General features: G+C 42.1%; 1 protein-coding gene across 1 annotated transcript in view; it reads left to right on the top strand.

The window, feature by feature from the left end:
* Window positions 1-22,953, top strand: part of kitlga (kit ligand a) — a 115,226-nt gene that overhangs the window by 89,857 nt on the left and 2,416 nt on the right. Inside the window, exons 3-8 of the mRNA XM_062061344.1 lie at window positions 5,145-5,201; window positions 7,243-7,395; window positions 10,650-10,827; window positions 15,343-15,402; window positions 21,705-21,802; window positions 21,912-22,012. Coding sequence (XP_061917328.1) covers window positions 5,145-5,201; window positions 7,243-7,395; window positions 10,650-10,827; window positions 15,343-15,402; window positions 21,705-21,802; window positions 21,912-22,012 — 647 coding nt within the window. The remainder of the gene's footprint in view (window positions 1-5,144; window positions 5,202-7,242; window positions 7,396-10,649; window positions 10,828-15,342; window positions 15,403-21,704; window positions 21,803-21,911; window positions 22,013-22,953) is intronic.

Raw genomic sequence — 22,953 nt, 5'->3', positions numbered from 1 at the left:
ACCCTGGACAAGGAAGGCGGGGTAGACCCTGGACAAAGAAGGCGTGGTAGACCCTGGACAAGTGTCCACCTCATGGCAGGGCCAACACAGATAGACAACATTTACACTCACATTCACACACTAGGGACCATTTAATGTTGGCAATCAACCTATCAGGTGCATGTCTTTGGAGGTGGGAGGAGCCTATCCCCAGGTACATGTCTTTGAAGGTGGGAGGAGCCTATCCCCAGGTGCATGTCTTTGGAGGTGGGAAGAAGCCGTATACATTTGTATATATTTACTACCCAAGGGTAAATATGATTTTTATATTTACTACGCAGGCGTCGATTGTAATCAGCTTGGCATGATCACAAATAAGGAAGCAACACCAGTTATTGTCGGTTTGAAGTGAACGCCACTGAACTCATGACCGTCACTACGCCGCGTCATCAACCGTCCTTTAAGCCATCCAGTAAACCACAGGCTGATATGAATCCACATTTAAAATAAGCACTGTTTTTCTTTCACTTATATGATACACACACGACACAGCTGTCAACACTCAATATGGCTTCCGGTCCATCACTCAAATAGTTCCGTGTGGAACATAAACACAAATAATAATTCCCACTGTTACAAAATGCACACCCACCTAACATGCTAACAAAGCTACGAACAATGGGGGACCAGGCTTTCTGCTCCTCCGCTCCCAGTCTGTGGAACGCTCTCCCTGACCACCTGAGGGTACCACAGACTGTGGATGCTTTTAAAAAATGCTTAAAAACCCTTCTTATTAAAAAAGCCTTTTTTTTAGATGTATGCATACTAGTTTTAGCTATTTGGCTTTTCCAGTTTTTATTTTTTTATTTTTTTTATTATCTTTTTATTTTATTTTATTTTTTTAATACATTGTAGCACTTTGAGGTTGTTTACTCAATGTAAAGTGCTTTTTACAAATAAAATCTATTATTATTATTATTATTATCAACCCATATTCAACTGAATATGGGTTGAAAATGATTTCCAAATCTTTGTATTCCGTTTATATTTACATCTAACACAATTTCCCAACTCATATGGAAACGGGGTTTGTATTTACTGTCGAGCCACAAGCGGGACAATAGCGATCAGAAATGCACATGCCTAGCTTCACTTGCGTGTTTACATTAGTTTATTGCATTTATAACATCAAATATAGATTGTTACTCTTAACTTTTTTAGTAAGATGACATAAAAGCTCAGCAGAAATGAAAGACTGTAGGCAGGAAGTTTAGAGTGACTTTTTTATCAGAGACTTTCAAGACTTTCTCAAACCAAACACACGACAATAGCTCTACGCATTACATCGGTCTAATTACACAACAAAATGAAAATGTCTTACATAATGCTTTGTCATATAAGTTTTGTAATGTCATTTTTGATATCCATCCATTCATCTTCTTCCGCTTATCCGAGGTCGGGTCGCGGGGGAAGCAGCCTAAGCAGGGAAACCCAGACTTCCCTCTCCCCAGCCACTTCGTCCAGCTCTTCCCGGGGGATCCCGAGGCGTTCCCAGGCCAGCCGGGAGACATAGTCTTCCCAACATGTCCTGGGTCTTCCCCGTGGCCTCCTACCGGTCGGACGTGCCCTAAACACCTCCCTAGGGAGGCGTTCGGGTGGCATCCTGACCAGATGCCCGAACCACCTCATCTGGCTCCTCTCCATGTGGAGGACAACGGCTTTACTTTAAGCTCTTCCCGGATGGCAGAGCTTCTCACCCTATCTCTAAGGGAGAGACCTGCCACCCGACGGAGGAAACTCATTTGGGCCGCTTGTACCCGTGATCTTGTCCTTTCGGTCATAACCCAAAGCTCATGACCATAGGTGAGGATGGGAACGTAGATCGACCGGTAAATTGAGAGGTTTGCCTTCCGGCTCAGCTCCTTCTTCACCACAACGGATCGATACAGCGTCCACATTAAGATTAAGATTAAAGATTAAAGTACCAATGATTGTCACACACACACTAGATGTGGTGAAATTTGTCCTCTGCATTTGACCCATCCCCTTGGGGAGCAGTGGGCAGCAGCGGCGCCGCGCCCGGGAATCATTTTGGTGATTTAACCCCCAACTCCAACCCTTGAGTGCCAAGCAGGGAAGAAAGATTAAAGATTAAAGTACCAATGATTGTCACTGAAGACGCCGCACCGATCCGCCTGGCGATCTCACGATCCACTCTTCCCTCACTCGTGAACAAGACTCCGAGGTACTTGAACTCCTCCACTTGGGGCAGGGTCTCCTCCGCAACCCGGAGATGGCACTCCACCCTTTTCCGGGCGAGAACCATGGACTCGGACTTGGAGGTGCTGATTTTCATCCCAGTCGCTTCACACTCGGCTGCGAACCGATCCAGTGAGAGCTGAAGATCCTGGCCAGATGAAGCCATCAGGACCACATCATCTGCAAAAAACAGAGACCTAATCCTGCGACCACCAAACCGGATCCCCTCAACGCATAAATGTTATGAACAGAATGGGTGACAAAGGGCAGCCTTGGCGGAGTCCAACCCTCACTGGAAACGTGTCCGACTTACTGCCGGAAATGCGGACCAAGCTCTGACACTGATCATACAGGGAGCGGACCGCCACAATCAGACAATCCGATACCCCATACTCTCTGAGCACTCCCCACAGGACTTCCCGAGGGACACGGTCGAATGCCTTCTCCAAGTCCACAAAGCACATGTAGACTGGTTGGGCAAACTCCCATGCACCCTCAAGGACCCTGCCTAGAGTATAGAGCTGGTCCACAGTTACACCACCAGGACGAAAACCACACTGTTCCTCAGGAGGAACAGCAATTTTTGATATTTGTACCTAAATACAAAATGCTAACACATCAGTTAAGGACTAGGAACAAGACATTTTCTGACAGATTGAAACAAGTGTATATTATGCTACAACATGTTGTAATTGATAGTTACAGAATGTTTAGCGGGCTGAATATTACATGTTAATAAATAGAGAAGGTTAAAATTGCCATGCAGAGTAATGAATGCCATTAACTTGTACAACATGTAATCTACAGAATATTTACTCAGGTAGAAATATCAAAGATTATATACATTAACAAACATATTTGGCAATCAAAGCTTGATCGTAGCAATCCACATGTTGTGTTATTAATGTGTGAAACTGCTATCTAAACATGAGAGTGTAGCTCCTCCTCTGAATGCGAGTGCTCCTACGGCAGGAATACAAATTCGGTATTCCGACAAAATACAAAATCTTGCAAGGCACCAACACACTGCAGGGTTTTTTTTCATTGTCAATCAAAATATGTCGGTGTCCTTTTTGTGTTGAGCTGTTTAAAGAATGCATAATGTTTTAATAACATTTCATTAAAGCAAATTAATGCTATTAAAACATGTATTTGTCCTGGGCACACTTGTTAATGATGAAAAATGATATCTATTTTGGGATCACACTCCTCAGCCTTCCCGGTAAGGTCTATTCAGGTGTGCTGGAGAGGAGGCTACGCCGGATAGTCGAACCTCGGATTCAGGAGTAACAGTGTGGTTTTCGTCCTGGTGGTGGAACTGTGGACCAGCTCTATACTCTCGGCAGGGTCCTTGAGGGTGCATGGGAGTTTGCCCAACCAGTCTACATGTGCTTTGTGGACTTGGAGAAGGCATTGGACCGTGTCCCTCGGGAAGTCCTGTGGGGAGTGCTCAGAGAGTATGGGGTATCGGACTGTCTGATTGTGGCGGTCCGCTCCCTGTATGATCGGTGTCAGAGTTTGGTCCGCATTGCCGGCAGTAAGTCGGACACGTTTCCAGTGAGAGTTGGACTCCGCCAAGGCTGCTCTTTGTCACAGATTCTGTTCATAACTTTTATGGACAGAATTTCTAGGCGCAGTCAAGGCGTTGAGGGGATCTGGTTTGGTGGCTGCAGGATTAGGTCTCTGCTTTTTGCAGATGATGTGGTCCTGATGACTTCATCTGGCCAGGATCTTCAGCTCTCGCTGGATCGGTTCGCAGCCGAGTGTGAAGCGACTGGGATGAGGATCAGCACCTCCAAGTCCGAATCCATGGTTCTCGCCCGGGAAAGGGTGGAGTGCCATCTCCGGGTTGCGGAGGAGACCCTGCCCCAAGTGGAGGAGTTCAAGTACCTCGGAGTCTTGTTCACGAGTGAGGGAAGAGTGGATGGTGAGATCGACAGGCGGATCGGTGCGGCGTCTTCAGTAATGCGGACGCTGTATCGATCCGTTGTGGTGAAGAAGGAGCTGAGCCGGAAGGCAAAGCTCTCAATTTACCGGTCGATCTACGTTCCCATCCTCACCTATGGTCATGAGCTTTGGGTTATGACCGAAAGGACAAGATCACGGGTACAAGCGGCCCAAATGAGTTTCCTCCGCCGGGTGGCGGGGCTCTCCCTTAGAGATAGGGTGAGAAGCTCTGTCATCCGGGAGGACCTCAAAGTAAAGCCGCTGCTCCTCCACATGGAGAGGAGCCAGATGAGGTGGTTCGGGCATCTGGTCAGGATGCCACCCGAACGCCTCCCTAGGGAGGTGTTTAGGGCACGTCCGACCGGTAGGAGGCCACGGGGAAGACCCAGGACACATTGGGAAGACTATGTCTCCCGGCTGGCCTGGGAACGCCTCGGGATCCCCCGGGAGGAGCTGGACGAAGTGGCTGGGGAGAGGGAAGTCTGGGCTTCCCTGCTTAAGCTGCTGCCCCCGCGACCCGACCTCGGATAAGCGGAAGAAAATGGATGGATGGATGGATATCTATTTTCAATTATACAGGATAGTTTGAGTTAACGATGAATAAAATGCCATTAATTGTGATTAAATATTTTTAATGGTTTGACAGAGCTAATATTTTCACATCTTTATTTACACAAATGACATATAGTAGCGATAAGAGTGCCGATGCATGCTTGTGTCGGTAAGGAATATCAATATTGGTATCGTAATTGATAAAGTCCTAACGATCCCTTGCTGACATCTTAGAAATACTACAATTTCTAAAGAAACATGTTGTGCTCAAACACAATTTGGAGCTTTGCACATTTTAGGGGCGGCAGCTGGATTTTCTTTTATGGTAGCTAGGAAACTTGCCAGGCTACTAAAAAGTCAATAAAACCTGAATTAATTTCACTTTGTATTGTCTTGTCCTCCCACAGAAACATAATATTCCCAAAGACTACAAAATTCCTGTACAATACGTTCCAAAAGAAGAGGTAAGACTTTTCTCCATTGATGGAACCTTTGGTCAGCATGTTTGTGCCCAATGTTTGTGTGGCGTGCTCAGTCCTCACAATGTTTGTGTGGCGTGCTCAGTCCTCACAATGTTTGTGTGGCGTGCTCAGTCCTCACATTGTTTGTGTGGCGTGCTCAGTCCTCACAATGTTTGTGTGGCGTGCTCAGTCATCACAATGTTTGTGTGGCGTGCTCAGTCCTCACAATGTTTGTGTGGCGTGCTCAGTCCTCACAATGTTTGTGTGGCGTGCTCAGTCCTCACAATGTTTGTGTGGCGGGCTCAGTCCTCACAATATTTGTGTGGCGTGCTCAGTCCTCACAATGTTTGTGTGGCGTGCTCAGTCCTCACAATGTTTGTGTGGCGTGCTCAGTCCTCACAATGTTTGTGTGGCGTGCTCAGTCCTCACAATGTTTGTGTGGCGTGCTCAGTCCTCACAATGTTTGTGTGGCGTGCTCAGTCCTCACAATGTTTGTGTGGCGTGCTCAGTCCTCACAATGTTTGTGTGGCGGGCTCAGTCCTCACAATATTTGTGTGGCGTGCTCAGTCCTCACAATGTTTGTGTGGCGTGCTCAGTCCTCACAATGTTTGTGTGGCGTGCTCAGTCCTCACATTGTTTGTGTGGCGTGCTCAGTCCTCACAATGTTTGTGTGGCGTGCTCAGTCATCACAATGTTTGTGTGGCGTGCTCAGTCCTCACAATGTTTGTGTGGCGTGCTCAGTCATGACAATGTTTGTGTGGCGTGCTCAGTCCTCACAATGTTTGTGTGACGTGCTCAGTCCTCACAATGTTTGTGTGGCGTGCACAGTCATCACAAGGTTTGTGTGGCGTGCTCAGTCCTCACAATGTTTGTGTGGCATGCTCAGTCCTCACAATATTTGTGTGGCGTGCTCAGTCCTCACAATGTTTGTGTGGCGTGCTCAGTCCTCACAATGTTTGTGTGGCGTGCTCAGTCCTCACAGTGTTTGTGTGGCGTGCTCAGTCCTCACACTGTTTGTGTGGCGTGCTCAGTCATCACAATGTTTGTGTGGCGTGCTCAGTCCTCACAATGTTTGTGTGGCATGCTCAGTCCTCACAATGTTTGTGTGGCGTGCTCAGTCCTCACAATGTTTGTGTGGCGTGCTCAGTCCTCACAATGTTTGTGTGGCGTGCTCAGTCCTCACAATGTTTGTGTGGCGTGCTCAGTCCTCACAGTGTTTGTGTGGCGTGCTCAGTCCTCACACTGTTTGTGTGGCGTGCTCAGTCATCACAATGTTTGTGTGGCGTGCTCAGTCCTCACAATGTTTGTGTGGCATGCTCAGTCCTCACAATGTTTGTGTGGCGTGCTCAGTCCTCACAATGTTTGTGTGGCATGCTCAGTCCTCACAATGTTTGTGTGGCGTGCTCAGTCCTCACAATGTTTGTGTGGCGTGCTCAGTCCTCACAATGTTTGTGTGGCGTGCTCAGTCCTCACAATATTTGTGTGGCGTCCTCAGTCCTCACAAAGTTTGTGTGGCGTGCTCAGTCCTCACAATGTTTGTGTGGCGTGCTCAGTCCTCACATTGTTTGTGTGGCGTGCTCAGTCCTCACAATGTTTGTGTGGCGTGCTCAGTCCTCACAATGTTTGTGTGGCGTGCTCAGTCCTCACAATGTTTGTGTGGCGTGCTCAGTCCTCACAATGTTTGTGTGGCGTGCTCAGTCCTCACAATGTTTGTGTGGCGTGCTCAGTCCTCACAATGTTTGTGTGGCGTGCTCAGTCCTCACAATGTTTGTGTGGCGTGCTCAGTCCTCACAATGTTTGTGTGACGTGCTCAGTCCTCACAATGTTTGTGTGGCGTGCTCAGTCCTCACAATGTTTGTGTGGCGTGCTCGGTCATCACGCTAGAAACACAACTAGTGGAAGACGAGCCTGACCCTTTCCTTGGTGTGACTTTTACACCAAACCTTGTCTAACCTTAGACTCTTGTCCAGACCGGCCTGGCTGAGGGCAGCTCGGGTGAGGTCTACGTAACTCAGCTGGTTTGTGTCTGCTCCTTGTCTTCCAGGCCGCCATGTGCTGGGTAAAACTCAACGTCTTCTACTTGGAAGAGAGTTTGCAGGATTTAGCGCACAAGTTCGGGAACATTTCATCCAACAGAAAAGATATTAGCATATTTATACAAATGCTCCAAGAACTGCGGCTCAACATGGGCTCTGTGGTAAGTTCCTCCAGGACAAAAACATCCCAGCTTAATAATAATCCCTCTTTAGCCAGAAAGGATTTGGTTTTCTTGATCAAATGCGTCACCCAGACTCCGCACATCCTTCATTGGACCATAAATCTTATACCGGGCTTAAGTACAGAAGAACTTTGATCTACCAACTTCATTTGTTCTTGAACAGGGTTTGTCAATGGAAAAGTTTGTATTGTGAAGCATTTTTCTCCATAAGAAACAATGTAAATTTGAATAAGTCCATGTTTTAGTGATGCTTTACGCCAGGGGTGTCCATTACGTCGATGGCGGAGGGTGTGTCAGTCGATGGTGGAGGGTGTGTCAGTCGATAGGGGAGGGTGTGTCAGTCGATGGCGGAGGGTGTGTCAGTCGATGGTGGAGGGTGTGTCAGTCGATGGGGGAGGGTGTGTCAGTCGATGGGGGAGGGTGTGACAGTCGATGGGGGAGGGTGTGTCAGTCGATGGTGGAGGGTGTGTCAGTCGATGGGGGAGGGTGTGTCAGTCGATGGTGGAGGGTGTGTCAGTCGATGGGGGAGGTGTGTCAGTCCATGGCGGAGGGTGTGTCAGTCGATGGCGGAGGGTGTGTCAGTCGATGGGGGAGGTGTGTCAGTCGATGGAGGAGGGTGTGTCAGTCGATGGGGGAGGTGTGTCAGTCGATGGTGGAGGGTGTGTCAGTCGATGGGGGAGGTGTGTCAGTCGATGGGGGAGGTGTGTCAGTCGATGGCGGAGGGTGTGTCAGTCGATGGGGGAGGGTGTGTCAGTCGATGGTGGAGGGTGTGTCAGTCGATGGGGGAGGGTGTGTCAGTCCATCGCCAGCCAGGTATTTAAAGAGTAGAGCTAAAAATGAGCGATCATCAATCTTCACCAAGACGTGACTTTGGTCACTTGATTGACATTCACGGCACTCGAGGGTCTTGTGAGATGACGCTGGCTGCTGCCTGGTCATTATTAAGAAAAAATGACCGACAGGAAGGCGGGAAACACTTTTTATTTCAACAGAATTAAAAAAAAAACTGTCAAAACTCTAAAGACCGACTGCACAGTTCCTGTCTTCACGATAAAAGCGCTAACATAATAGTGTGAGAGTCCAGTCCATAGTGGATCTAACATAATAGTGTGAGAGTCCAGTCCATAGTGGATCTAACATAATAGTGTGAGAGTCCAGTCCATAGTGGATCTAACATAATAGTGAGAGAGTCCAGTCCATAGTGGATCTAACATAATAGTGTGAGAGTCCAGTCCATAGTGGATCAAACATAATAGTATGAGAGTCCAGTCCATAGTGGATCTAACATAATAGTGTGAGAGTCCAGTCCATAGTGGATCTAACATAATAGTGAGAGAGTCCAGTCCATAGTGGATCTAACATAATAGTGTGAGAGTCCAGTCCATAGTGGATCAAACATAATAGTATGAGAGTCCAGTCCATAGTGGATCTAACATAATAGTGTGAGAGTCCAGTCCATAGTGGATCAAACATAATAGTATGAGAGTCCAGTCCATAGTGGATCTGACATAATAGTGTGAGCGTCCAGTCCATAGTGGATCTAACATAATAGTGTGAGAGTCCAGTCCATAGTGGATCAAACATAATAGTATGAGAGTCCAGTCCATAGTGGATCTAACATAATAGTGAGAGTCCAGTCCATAGTGGATCTAACATAATATTGTGAGAGTCCAGTCCATAGTGGATCTAACATAGTATTGTGAGAGTTTAGTCCATAGTGGATCTAACATAATAGTGAGAGTCCAGTACATAGTGGATCTAACATAATAGTGTGAGAGTCCAGTCCATAGTGGATCTAACATAATAGTGAGAGTCCAGTCCATAGTGGATCTAACATAATAGTGTGAGAGTCCAGTCCATAGTGGATCTAACATAATAGTGTGAGAGTCCAGTCCATAGTGGATCTAACATAATAGTGAGAGTCCAGTCCATAGTGGATCTAACATAATAGTGTGAGAGTCCAGTCCATAGTGGATCTAACATAATAGTGAGAGTCCAGTCCATAGTGGATCTAACATTATAGTGTGAGAGTCCAGTCCATAGTGGATCTAACATAATAGTGTGAGAGTCCAGTCCATAGTGGATCTAACATAATAGTGTGAGAGTCCAGTCCATAGTGGATCTAACATAATAGTGAGAGTCCAGTCCCTAGTGGATCTAACATAATATTGTGAAAGTCCAGTCCATAGTGGATCTAACATAATAGTGAGAGAGTCCAGTCCATAGTGGATCTAACATAATAGTGAGTGTCCAGTCCATAGTAGATCTAACATAATAGTGAGAGTCCAGTCCATAGTGGGGCCAGCAGGAGACCATCCCGAGCGGAGACAGGTCAGTAGCGCAGAGACGTCCCCAACCGACGCACAGACAAGTGGTCCATCCTGGGTCCCGACCCTGGACAGCCAGCGCTTCATGTGTGGTCACCGAACCTGTGACCCCCCCACAAAGGAAAGGGGGGCAGAGCAGAAAAGAAACGGCAGATCAACTGGTCTTAAAGGGGGGTCTATTTAAAGGCTAGAGTACACAAATGAGTTTTAAGATGGTACTTAAATGCTTCTACTGAGGTAGCATCTCTAACTGTTACCGGGAGGGCATTCCAGAGTACTGGAGCCCCAATAGAAAACCCTCTATAGCCCGCAGACTTTTTGGGGGCTCTGAGAATCACTAATAAGCGGGAGTTCTTTGAATGCAATATCCACTTCCTGGCGACTACGTATGTCTCTCTCCACCGCACACGCGAGTGACGTATATCACCCAAAGATGACTAAAAAGTCACATTCAGGTCACATTGTGTTCAGACTGAAGTCACATTTGAAAAGATCAGGTTCCAATCAGACCCCGCCTTCCGCCCGTGTGCAGCTGGGATCAGCTCCAGCCGCGATCCTGTAAGGGAAAAGCGGTAGAAAATGGATGGGATGGTATAGATTCCAATCAGATTCAGGACTACCTCCTGATGTGGTCTGAATCTGATGCCAAAAGATCAGATCGGAAGCACTTTGGAGCGTTCAGACTGGCAACAAAAATCCGACCCGTGTCACTTGATGGCAAAAAGATCAAATTTGGTGTGCAGTGTAAACGTGGACTTAGTTCCTGACCTGGGTGAACACCAGGTCTGGCAAGTAGCGTCTCTTCTTCTTCACCATCAGCAAGAACATAGCCGACAATTATGTCTTTGCAGAAGGATTTTGTGACATCTTCTCTCAACGTGACTTTTGTCTCCTTGTGGTCTGCAGGAGCCCGTCATGTACGACTTTGAGTGCCACTACCGGGAAGAAAGGTGGCCCACGGACAAATACTTTGACTTTGTTACTGACTTCCTTACAAGTGCACAGCATCCAGACCTCTCTGATGACTGCGAGCCTCCCCCCTGTCCCACCACGCCAAACACCCCCACAGAAGAATATTTCAAAGGTGAGTTCCTGCTCTCTCTTTAGGGATCCTCAGGTGGGATCCTCAGGTGGAATCCATAGGTGGGATCCTCAGGTGGGATCTTCAGGTGGAATCCATAGGTGGGATCCTCAGGTGGGAATCACAGGTGGGAATCGCAGGTGGGATCCTCAGGTGGGATCCTCAGGTGGAATCCATAGGTGGGATCCTCAGGTGGGAATCACAGGTGGGAATCGCAGGTGTTATCCTCAGGTGATCCTCGGATGGGATCCTCAGATGGGATCTACAGGTGGGACCCTCAGGTGTGATCCTCAGGTGTGATCCTCAGATGGGATCCAAAGGTGGGATCCTCAGGTGGGAACCTCAGGTGTGATCCTCAGGTGAAATCCACAGGTGGGATCCTCAGGTGGGATCCACAGGTGGGATCCACCTGATCTGCCTTTCTTGTCCAGGGTGTACCCCGCCATCTTTGTCCAGGGTATACCCCGCCTTCCTTGTCCAGAGAGTATCCCCCTTTCTTGTCCAGGGTGTACTTTGCCCTCTTTGTCTAGGGTTTACCCCGCCTTCCTTGTCCAGGGTGTACCTTGCCCTCTTTGTCCAGGGTTTACCCCGCCTTCCTTGTCCAGGGTGTACCTTGCCCTCTTTGTCCAGGGTGTACAATGCCTTCCTTGTCCATGGTGTACCCCGCTTTCCTTGTCCAGGGTGTACTTTGCCCTCTTTGTCCATGGTCTACCCTGTCATACCCCCGAGTGCCTACCCACAGAACAGATTTTTTCATACTTCCAATGACAACTGGCCCAAAAATGTCATCTTTTTCTTCCAAGTGGACTTCTCATTGGAACATTGGGTTGAATACTGACTTTCCACACGGTACACATTAAGGTATGGACAGGAAGTGGTGATGACATCAGACACATTGATAAGACACGCCCCTTTTAGCTCCACACCAGCTAAGCTAGCGGTGACAAAGTGGAACAACATCCGGCTAGGATTGTGAGGCGCAGGTCCAAGATGCAGAGGTGGATCTACCTCTTTATTGTCGAGGTAACAACATCCAACAGGGTCCAACATGGTTTTGGAAGAGCTGGGACTTTGGCAAAGTCAGAAACTAAACAGCAACACACAGCTGAACCTGATCGGTTAAACAGTGGCCCACTAACTGGGGTCAGGTGTGCCCTGAGACCTGGACTCTGCACTGGGGGGAGAGAGAGAGTGAGGACCAGGTGCAAAACCATGGAACATAAGGCAGAGACATTATAATATAACACTGTTGTTGTTGTTGCTGTTAATGTTGTCGTTGTTTTTGATGTTGTTGTTGATGTTATTGATGTTGTTAATGTTGTTCTTGATGTTGTTGTTGATGTTTTTGATAATATTGTTGATGTTGTTAATGTTGTTGTTTTTTGTTTTTGATGTTGATTACCGTATTTCCTTGAATAGCCGCAGGGGCGCTAATTAATTTAAAACCTCTTCTCACTCCTGCGGTTACCAAAACCATGCGGAATGAGCAAGCATGCTCTAATTATTTTAAAACCTCTTCTCACTCCGGCGCATACCTTATCATTAAAAACACATTTAATAAAAAAAACGTTATTATGATCTTACCTTTACTTGTAGATGGGTCCATGTGCAGCTGCTTCTGATCAAAGGCAGTCTTTCTCATCTTTCTTCAATTTTAAAAGTCTCTGGAGATATTCCTTTAATTATTACCTCCTGCTTCGATTGAAAGTCCAGTTTAGAAAACGGTTTTATTTTAGATATGTAATCCTCCATGTTAAAAGTGCAAGCAAACAATTGCTGCATGCTTGCTGCTTGTTGTCTTCTTCTGCAGTACCTGTCTCCTGCAGTACTGGTAGTCGCAAGAAGGATCACTAGCGCCCTCTACCACCTGGAGGCGGGAGTCATTTAATGACTCATATTTGACCCGGCGGAAGTGCCAAGCATGCGCTAATTATTTTGCGAAACGAGTTTGACCCGGCTGTAATTCTAGGCAGGCGAATACTATATTCCCGGCGCCAATTCAAGGAAATACGGTATGTTGTTTTTGATGTTGCCCTTGATGTTATTGATGTTGGTGTTGTTGATGTTATTGATGTTGTTTTTGATGTTACTGTTGTTTTTTAATGTTGTTTTTTATGTTGTTGTTGTTGTTTGTGATGTTTTTGTTAATGTTGTTAATGTTGTCGTTGTTGTTTCATAATTTTTATGTTGATTATGTTGTTTTTGATGTGAATGTTTTTGTTGTTGTTGATGTTGATAATGTTGTTTTTGATGTTGTCCTTGATGTTATTGATTTTGATGTTATTGATGTTGTTTTTGATGTTACTGTTGTTTTTGTCATGTTGTTTTTGATGTTGTTGTTGTTTGTGATGTTTTTGTTAATGTTGTTGTTGTTTTATAATTTTGATGTTGATTATGTTGTTTTTGATGTGAATGTTTTTGTTGTTGTTGATGTTTTTGATGTTGCTGATGTTGTTTTGGTTTTTGATGTGGTTGTTGGATGATGTTGTTTTTGTTGTTGTGTTTTATGTTAATTAAGTTGTTTTTGAGGGTGCTGTTGTTGTTTTTGTTGATGTTTTGATAATGTTGTTGATGTTAATGTTGTTGTTTTTTGTTTTTTATGTTGTTTATGTTGTTGTTGATGTTATTGATGTTGTTTTTGATGTTATTGATGTTGTTTTTTATGTTACTTTTTTTTAATGTTGTGTTTTATGTTGTTGTTGTTTGTGATGTTTTTGTTAATGTTGTCGTTGTTTTATAATTTTGATGTTGATTATGTTGTTTTTGATGTGAATGTATTTGTTGTTGTTGATGTTGTTTTTGATGTTGCTGATGTTGTTTTGGTTTTTGATGTGGTTGTTGATGATGTTGTTTTTGTTGTTGTGTTTTATGTTAATTATGTTGTTTTTTATGGTATTGATGTTGTTGTTTTTTATGTTTTGATTGTTAATGTTAATGTTGTTTTTTATATTTTTTATGTTGATTATGTTGGTTTTTATGTTGTTGTTGGTGTTTTTGAGGTTGTTGTTGTTGATGTTATTGATGTTGTTTTTTATGTTGTTTTTGATGTTATTGATGTTGTTGATGTTTTTGATAATGTTGTTAATGTTGTTGTTGTTGTTGTTGTTGATGATTATGTTGTTGTTTTTATGTCGATTATGTTGTTTTTGGTGTTGTTGTTGATGTTATTGATGTTGTTTTTGTTCTTGTTGTTGTTTTTTATAATGTTGATGTTTTGATTATGTTGTTTTTGATGTTGTTGTTGTTTTTGTTAATGTTGTTGTTTTTATTATTTTTATGTTGTTTATATTGTTGTTTTTGATGCGAATGTTTTTGTTGTTGATTATGTTTTTGATGTTGCTGATGTTGTTTTGGTTTTTGATGTTGATGATGTTGTTTTTGTCGTTGCTGTTAATTATGTTGTTGTTTTTGATGTTGTTGTTGTTGTTTTTGAAGAAACTATGACAACAAGAATGGTTTGTTGCACACAATACAAAAATTATACTACATGTAAAACAAAAACGCAATACTCGTACTTGCTCGTATATGCACTAAGTACTGTAGTCTCTACTTATACTAGATACTACACAATACTCATTTATCCACTAAGTACTGTAATCTCTACTTATACTACAACCTACACCAGGGGTGGGCAATTAATTTTTACCGGGGGCCGCATGTGCAACCCGAGGACTGCTGGAGGGCCACATCGACAACATTACAATTAAATTTTGCTCAATATTATTTTTGATGTATACCGTAAGATAAATAATAATAATAATAATTAATAATAATAATTATTATTTCATTTAACCTAACTTAACTTTATACCAAAAGCACTGCTTTGGAAATCATTTGTACCCCTTTCAGAGATCACATTTAGTTGCCCTTAAACATCCTCATGTTGCACAATGAAATGTAAGCATAGGATGAAGTGTGCATTCCTGTAACTTTCTCTAGTAACAGCATTCCATGACTAATATAAATAAATTAACATTAATATTAAATGACAGTAGAATAAGCACACGTATGACTGAGGAGTCATAGTGTAACTTTGTGTGGTGTTTGAGTTGTCCGACTTTTTGTGTGGCCATAAACGCACCAGTGGTTTAGTGGTATGCGTGTTGGTGACAGATGACAAGTTGGTTTTGGCCTGGTTTGTACGGCAGAAAATGACTAGTACTAAGTACTGTAATCTCTATTTATACTACATACTATACATTACTCATATATCCACTAAGTACTATAGTCTCTACTTATGCTAGATACTACCCAATACTCATATTTGCTCGTATATCCACTAAGTACTGTAGTCTTCACTTATACTACATACTATACAATATTCATATATCCACACAATACTGTAGTCTCTACTTATGCTAGATACTACACAATACTTATAATTGCTAATATATCTACTAAGTACAGTAGTCTCTCCGTACACTACATACTATACAATACTCAAATATTCACTAAGTATTGTAGTATCTACTACAAGTTTCTGCTTTTACTTACATTTTTATCTTGGCTCTTTTTCAGGACCGCCAGTGTCCAGCAGTCCCAGCTCACCGTGTGATCGCTCGACAAGCTGCCAATCACGTACGTCTGTGCATGTTGTTTGCAAGATTGCTGATCATCTTGATTGTCGTACACCTTCTTGTTACACACTTTCTTGTTACACACCTTCTTGTTACACACCTTCTTGTTACACACTTTCTTGTTACACACCTTCTTGTTACGCACCTTCTTGTTACACACCTTCTTGTTACACACTTTCTTGTTACACACTTTCTTGTTACGCACCTTCTTGTTACACACTTTCTTGTTACACACTTTCTTGTTACACACCTTCTTGTTACACACTTTCTTGTTACACACTTTCTTGTTACACACCTTCTTGTTACACACCTTCTTGTTACACACTTTCTTGGTACACACTTTCTTGTTACACACCTTCTTGTTACGCACCTTCTTGTTACACACTTTCTTGTTACGCACCTTCTTGTTACACACCTTCTTATTACACACTTTCTTGTTACACACGTTCTTGTTACACACCTTCTTGATACACACTTTCTTGTTACACACATTTTTGTCACACACCTTGTTACACTCCTTTTTACACATTATTTCTTGTTACACACGTTCTTGTTACACACCTTCTTGTTACACACCTTCTTGTTACACACCATCTTGTTACACACCTTGTTACACACCATCTTGTTACACACCATCTTGTTACACACCATCTTGTTACACACCTTCTTGTTACACACCTTCTTGTTACACACTTTCTTGTTACACACCTTCTTGTTACGCACCTTCTTGTTACACACCTTCTTGTTACACACTTTCTTGTTACACACTTTCTTGTTACACACCATCTTGTTACACACCTTCTTGTTACACACCTTCTTGTTACACACCTTCTTGTTACACACCATCTTGTTACACACCTTCTTGTTACACACCATCTTGTCACACACCTTCTTGTTACACACTTTCTTGTTACACACCTTCTTGTTACGCACCTTCTTGTTACACACCTTCTTGTTACACACTTTCTTGTTACACACTTTCTTGTTACACACCATCTTGTTACACACCTTCTTGTTACACACCTTCTTGTTACACACCATCTTGTTACACACCTTCTTGTTACACACCATCTTGTTACACACCATCTTGTTACACACCTTCTTGTTACACACCTTCTTGTTACACACTTTCTTGTTACACACCTTCTTGTTACGCACCTTCTTGTTACACACCTTCTTGTTACACACTTTCTTGTTACACACTTTCTTGTTACGCACCTTCTTGTTACACACTTTCTTGTTACACACTTTCTTGTTACACACCTTCTTGTTACGCACCTTCTTGTTACACACTTTCTTGTTACGCACCTTCTTGTTACACACCTTCTTATTACACACTTTCTTGTTACACACCTTCTTGTTACACACGTTGTTACACACTTTCTTGTTACACACGTTCTTGTTACACACCTTCTTGATACACACTTTCTTGTTACACACATTTTTGTCACACACCTTGTTACACTCCTTTTTACACATTATTTCTTGTTACACACTTTCTTGTTACACACGTTCTTGTTACACACTTTCTTGTTACACACTTTCTTGTTACACACCTTCTTGTTACACACCTTCTTGTTACACACTTTCTTGTTACACACTTTCTTGTTACACACCTTCTTGTTACGCACCTTCTTGTTACACACTTTCTTGTTACGTACCTTCTTGTTACACACCTTCTTGTTACACACTTTCTTGTTACGCACCTTCTTGTTACACACTTTGTTACACACTTTCTTGTTACACACTTTCTTGTTACACACGTTCTTGTTACACACCTTCTTGATACACACTTTCTTGTTACACACATTTTTGTCACACACCTTGTTACACTCCTTTTTACACATTATTTCTTGTTACACACGTTCTTGTTACACGCGTTCTTGTTACACACCTTCTTGTTACACACTTTCTTGTTACACACTTTCTTGTTACACACCTTCTTCTTACACACCTTCTTGTTACACACTTTCTTGTTACACATCTTTTTACACACTTTCTTGTTACACACTTTGTTACACACTTTCTTGTTACACACTTTCTTGTTAGACACTGTCTTGTTACACACCTTCTTGTTACACACCTTGTTACACACCTTGTTACACACCTTGTTACACACTTTCTTGTTACACACTTTCCTGTTGCACACGTTCTTGTTACACACGTTTTTGTTACACACCTTCTTGTTACACACTTTCTTTTTATACACATTTTTGCTACACACCTTCTTGTTACACACCTTTTTACACGTTCTTTCTTGTTACACACGTTCTTTTTACACACCTTGTTACACACCTTCTTGTTACACATACTTTCTTGTTACACACCTTCTTGTTACACATCCTTTCTCGTTACACACCTTCTTGTTACACATCCTTTCTTGTTACACACCTTCTTGTTACACATACTTTGTTGTTACACACCTTCTTGTTACACATCCTTTCTTGTTACACACCTTCTTGTTACACATCCTTTCTTGTTACACACCTTCTTGTTACACACCTTCTTGTGACACACCTTCTTGTGACACACACTTTCGTGTCAGACACACTTTTGTGTTAGACACTCTTGTTACACAAATTCTTGTTAGACACACTTTTGTGTTACACGCATTATTGTTACACACACTTTCTTGTCACACTCTTTCTTGTTACACTCTTAGTTGTTACACACACTTTCCTGTTATTCACTCTCTTGTTACACACATTCTTGTTACACACCTTCTTGTTACACTTTCTCGTAACACATACTTTCTTGTTAGACACATTTTTGTGTTACACACTCTCTTGTTACACACATTCTTGTTACACACACGTTTGTTTTACACACTCTTTTGTCACATACTCTTTGCACACACTTTCGTGTTACACACTCTCTTGTCACACACTTTCTTGTTACACACCCTTTCTTGATACACACTATCTTGTTACACACACTTTCTTGTTACACACTATCTTGTCACTCATTTTCTTGTTACACACATTTTCGTGTGTGTGTGTGTGTGTGTGTGTGTGTGTGTGTGTGTGTGTGTGTGTGTGTGTGTGTGTGTGTGTGTGTACACGTGTAAGTATGTAAGTGTATTTGTGTGTAAGTGTGAATGTGTGTAGGTGTGTAATTATGTATGTGTATATTAATGTGTAGGTGGTAAGTGTGTAAGTGTTTGTGTGTAGGTGTGTAGTTTGTTAGTGTGTCTGTGTTTACATGTATATGTGTGTTGTGTAGGTGTGTTTGTTCACGCACTTCTTAGTCTATATACGTTAGCATTGTCCATATATGTTAGTTTGTATATGTTAGTGCGTATATGTTATTTTGTTTATGTTAGTCTGTATATGTTAGTCTGTATATCAGGGGTGGGCAATTAATTTTTACCGGGGGCCGCATGAGCAACCTGAGCACTGCTGGGGGGCCACACTGACAATATTTCAATTAAATTTTGCTCAAATTATTTTTGATATACCGTAAGATAGATAATAATAATAATAATATTTTCATTTAACCTAACTTATCTTTATACAAAAGCAGATGGCTTTTGATGGTTTTATTTTTAACACTTTCTTACACAACACTTCCTGATGTATATTACAATACAAAAATTTCAATTTCTGTCACTTTATCCTGCATCCTCTTTGTTGTAAAACCTTTATTTAACCAGATAAGAAAACGTTGTGAACGTAGCACGCCTGTAAGGTGATTGGCGAAGAAGAAATGAGGAGTGAGGATTGGTTTTCCTTTTGGAAAGAACGAGATAAGTTGAGCTGTGTTAGTATAGCTTGCTCAATAAAAGTTTAAAAAGTGCATCAGACTTGGTGTGCACTTCTTCTGGACGCTACAATTGATGTCAGAAGTGGGATGAAATGCCTCCCAGTTCGCCTTGCCATCAAACCTGGGAGTCTTCATTGAGGGCGGAATTCCCCCCGTGGCAAGCAGCGTGGCTGCACCTGTAAACACTCTCTCTCTCTCTCTCTCCCTCTCTCTCTCTCTTTGCGGCGAGCTCCTCACGTGGCACGTACCTCCCGATGACGTAGCACACAAACAGTGCAGTATGCGCAAAGTTTTACTTCTGCCACCAATTGTAGCGTCCAGAAGAAGTGCACATCAAGTCTGACGCTCTTTTTAAACTTTTATTGAGCAAGCTATACTAACACAGCTCAACATATCTCGTTCCTTCCACACGCACGTCTCCTCACTCCTCATTTACGCAACTCAAGAAGACAACATCTACTTCAGCAGGTCGTTACACTATATTCTTTAAACACAGCAACGTGTGTACCACAAATAAGCACACAGCTTTACCTTTACTTGTCTTGTTGAAAACACGCCATTCGTCATCAACTTTTCTCTTTTTAGTCGCTGTGCGCCTTCCCTCACAGGACATACGCACAATAACACTTTTCAAAATAAAAGCAGCACAGTTGTATTGCACGCACGACAAAGATGTTTTTTTAAATTTATTTTGTAATTTGAGATTGCCGCTGCGCGCACGAGCATACGTCCACACGGAAGTAATACAAATAACGCTTTTCAAAACAAAAGCAGCACCGTTGTATTGCACACTCGAAATAGATGCTTTTTAAAATTTATTTTGTAATTTATAATTGGCCTCACGCGGGCCGGACAGGGACGTACAAAGGGCCGGATGCGGCCCGCGGGCCGCACAATGCCCAGGTCTGCTGTATATGTTAGTGCGTATATGTTAATCCGTATATGTTAGTTCGTATATGTTATTTTGTTTATGTTAGTCTGTATATGTTAGTCCATATATGTTAGTGCGTATAGGTTAATCCGCATATGTTAGTTCGTATATGTTATTTTGTTTGTTAGTCTGTATATGTTAGTCCGTATATTTTAATTCGTATATGTTAGTCCGTATATGTTATTTTGTTTGTTAGTCTGTATACTGTATGTTAGTCCATATATGTTAGTCCGTATATGTTAGTCCGTATATGTTAGTCCGTATATGTTATTTTGTTTTTTATTCTGTATATGTTAGTCCATATATGTTAGTCCGTATATGTTAGTCCATATATGTTAGTCTGTATATGTTAGTGCGTATATGTTATTTTGTTTATGTTAGTCTGTATATGTTAGTCTGTATCTGTTGTGCGTATATGTTAATCCTTATATATGTTAGTTCGTATATGTTATTTTGTTTATGTTAGTCTGTATATGTTAGTCCATATATGTTAGTGCGTATAGGTTAATCCACATATGTTATTTTGTATATGTTATTTTGTTTGTTAGTCTGTATATGTTAGTCCGTATATTTTAATTCGTATATGTTAGTCCGTATATGTTATTTTGTTTGTTAGTCTGTATACTGTATGTTAGTCCATATATGTTAGTCCGTATATGTTAGTCCGTATATGTTAGTCCGTATATGTTATTTTGTTTTTTATTCTGTATATGTTAGTCCATATATGTTAGTCCGTATATGTTAGTCCATATATGTTAGTCTGTATATGTTAGTGCGTATATGTTATTTTGTTTATGTTAGTCTGTATATGTTAGTCTGTATCTGTTGTGCGTATATGTTAATCCTTATATATGTTAGTTCGTATATGTTATTTTGTTTATGTTAGTCTGTATATGTTAGTCCATATATGTTAGTGCGTATAGGTTAATCCACATATGTTATTTTGTATATGTTATTTTGTTTGTTAGTCTGTATATGTTAGTCCGTATATTTTAATTCGTATATGTTAGTCCGTATATGTTATTTTGTTTGTTAGTCTGTATACTGTATGTTAGTCCATATATGTTAGTCCGTATATGTTAGCCCGTATATGTTAGTCCGTATATGTTATTTTGTTTTTTATTCTGTATATGTTAGTCCATATATGTTAGTCCGTATATGTTAGTCCGTTTATGTTATTTTGTTTGTTAGTCTGGATACTGTATGTTAGTCCATATATGTTAGTCCGTATATGTTATTCCGTATATGTTATTCCGTATATGTTAGTCCGTATACGTTATTTTGTTTTTTATTCTATATATGTTAGTCCGTATATGTTAGTCCGTATATGTTAGTCCGTATATGTTAGTTTGTATGTTAGTCCGTATATGTTAGTCTGTATGTTAGTCCGTATATGTTAGTCTGTATATGTTAGTCCGTATATGTTAGTCTGTATATGTTAGTCCGTATATGCTAGTCCATGTGTTAGTCTGTATATTTTAGACTTCATATGTTAGTCTGTATATTTTAGACTGTATATGTTAGTCCATATGTTAGTCCATATGTTAGTCCACATCGTGCCGGACTGCAGAAGAAGAGTGAATTTGAAGAAGAAGAATGTGTGTTTGCAGATCAACAATCCCGACTGCTTCCTGAGGCTGTTGAGCGCAGTCTTCTGTCCCTGCTGCTTATTCCCTTCCTAGCGTTAATATTCCTGCTGGTATGGAAGGTGAGTCCACTATTTCTTGCCCACATTTGGTGCTTGGATTTCATGGCACACCTTTTGTTGCTGTGATGTGTCACTGCGTCTTCTGAAAGGTTTCCTTTCCTCCAAGCAGCTCAGAAGCAAACGTAATATCCCGCAGAATCCTGCAGAAGGTGGACTCTTCACGGGAGCGCAAGACACTGCAGACACACCACATGCTGACATGACAGAAAAGTGAGTCCATCTCTACACACTGCAACCTCCAATGTCAAACACTTTTCACTGGATTCTCACTGCAACCTCCAATGTCAAACACTTTTCACTGGCTTCTCACTGCAACCTCCAATGTCAAACACTTTTCACTGGATTCTCACTGCAACCTCCAATGTCAAACACTATTCACTGGCTTCTCACTGCAACCTCCAATGTCAAACACTATTCACTGGATTCTCACTGCAACCTCTAATGTCAAACACTCTTCACTAGCTTCTCACTGCAACCTCCAATGTCAAACATTTTTCACTGGCTTCTCACTTCAACCTCCAATGTCAAACATTTTTCACTGGATTCTCACTGCAACCTCCAATGTCAAACACTTTTCACTGGATTCTCACTACAACCTCTAATGTCAAACATTTTCACTGGCTTCTCACTGCAACCTCCAATGTCAAACATTTTTCACTGGATTCTCACTGCAACCTCCAATGTCAAACACTCTTCACTGGCTTCTCACTGCAACCTCTAATGTCAAACACTCTTCACTAGCTTCTCACTGCAACCTCCAATGTCAAACATTTTTCACTGGCTTCTCACTTCAACCTCTAATGTCAAACAGTCTTCACTGGATTCTAACTGCAACCTCTAATGTCAAACACTTTTCACTGGCTTATCACTTCAACCTCTAATGTCAAACAGTCTTCACTGGATTCTAACTGCAACCTCTAATGTCAAACACTTTTCACTGGATTCTCACTTCAACCTCTATTGTCAAACACTATTCACTGGATTGTCACTACAACCTCTAATGTCAAACACTTTTCACTGGCTTCTCACTGCAACCTCTAATGTCAAACACTATTCACTGGATTCTCACTACAACCTCTAATGTCAAACACTTTTCACTGGCTTCTCACTGCAACCTCTAATGTCAAACACTTTTCACTGGATTCTTACTT

Source organism: Entelurus aequoreus, linkage group LG10, assembly GCF_033978785.1.
Source record: "Entelurus aequoreus isolate RoL-2023_Sb linkage group LG10, RoL_Eaeq_v1.1, whole genome shotgun sequence".
Lineage (NCBI taxonomy): Eukaryota > Metazoa > Chordata > Actinopteri > Syngnathiformes > Syngnathidae > Entelurus > Entelurus aequoreus.
This window is presented reverse-complemented; position numbering and strand designations above follow the sequence as displayed.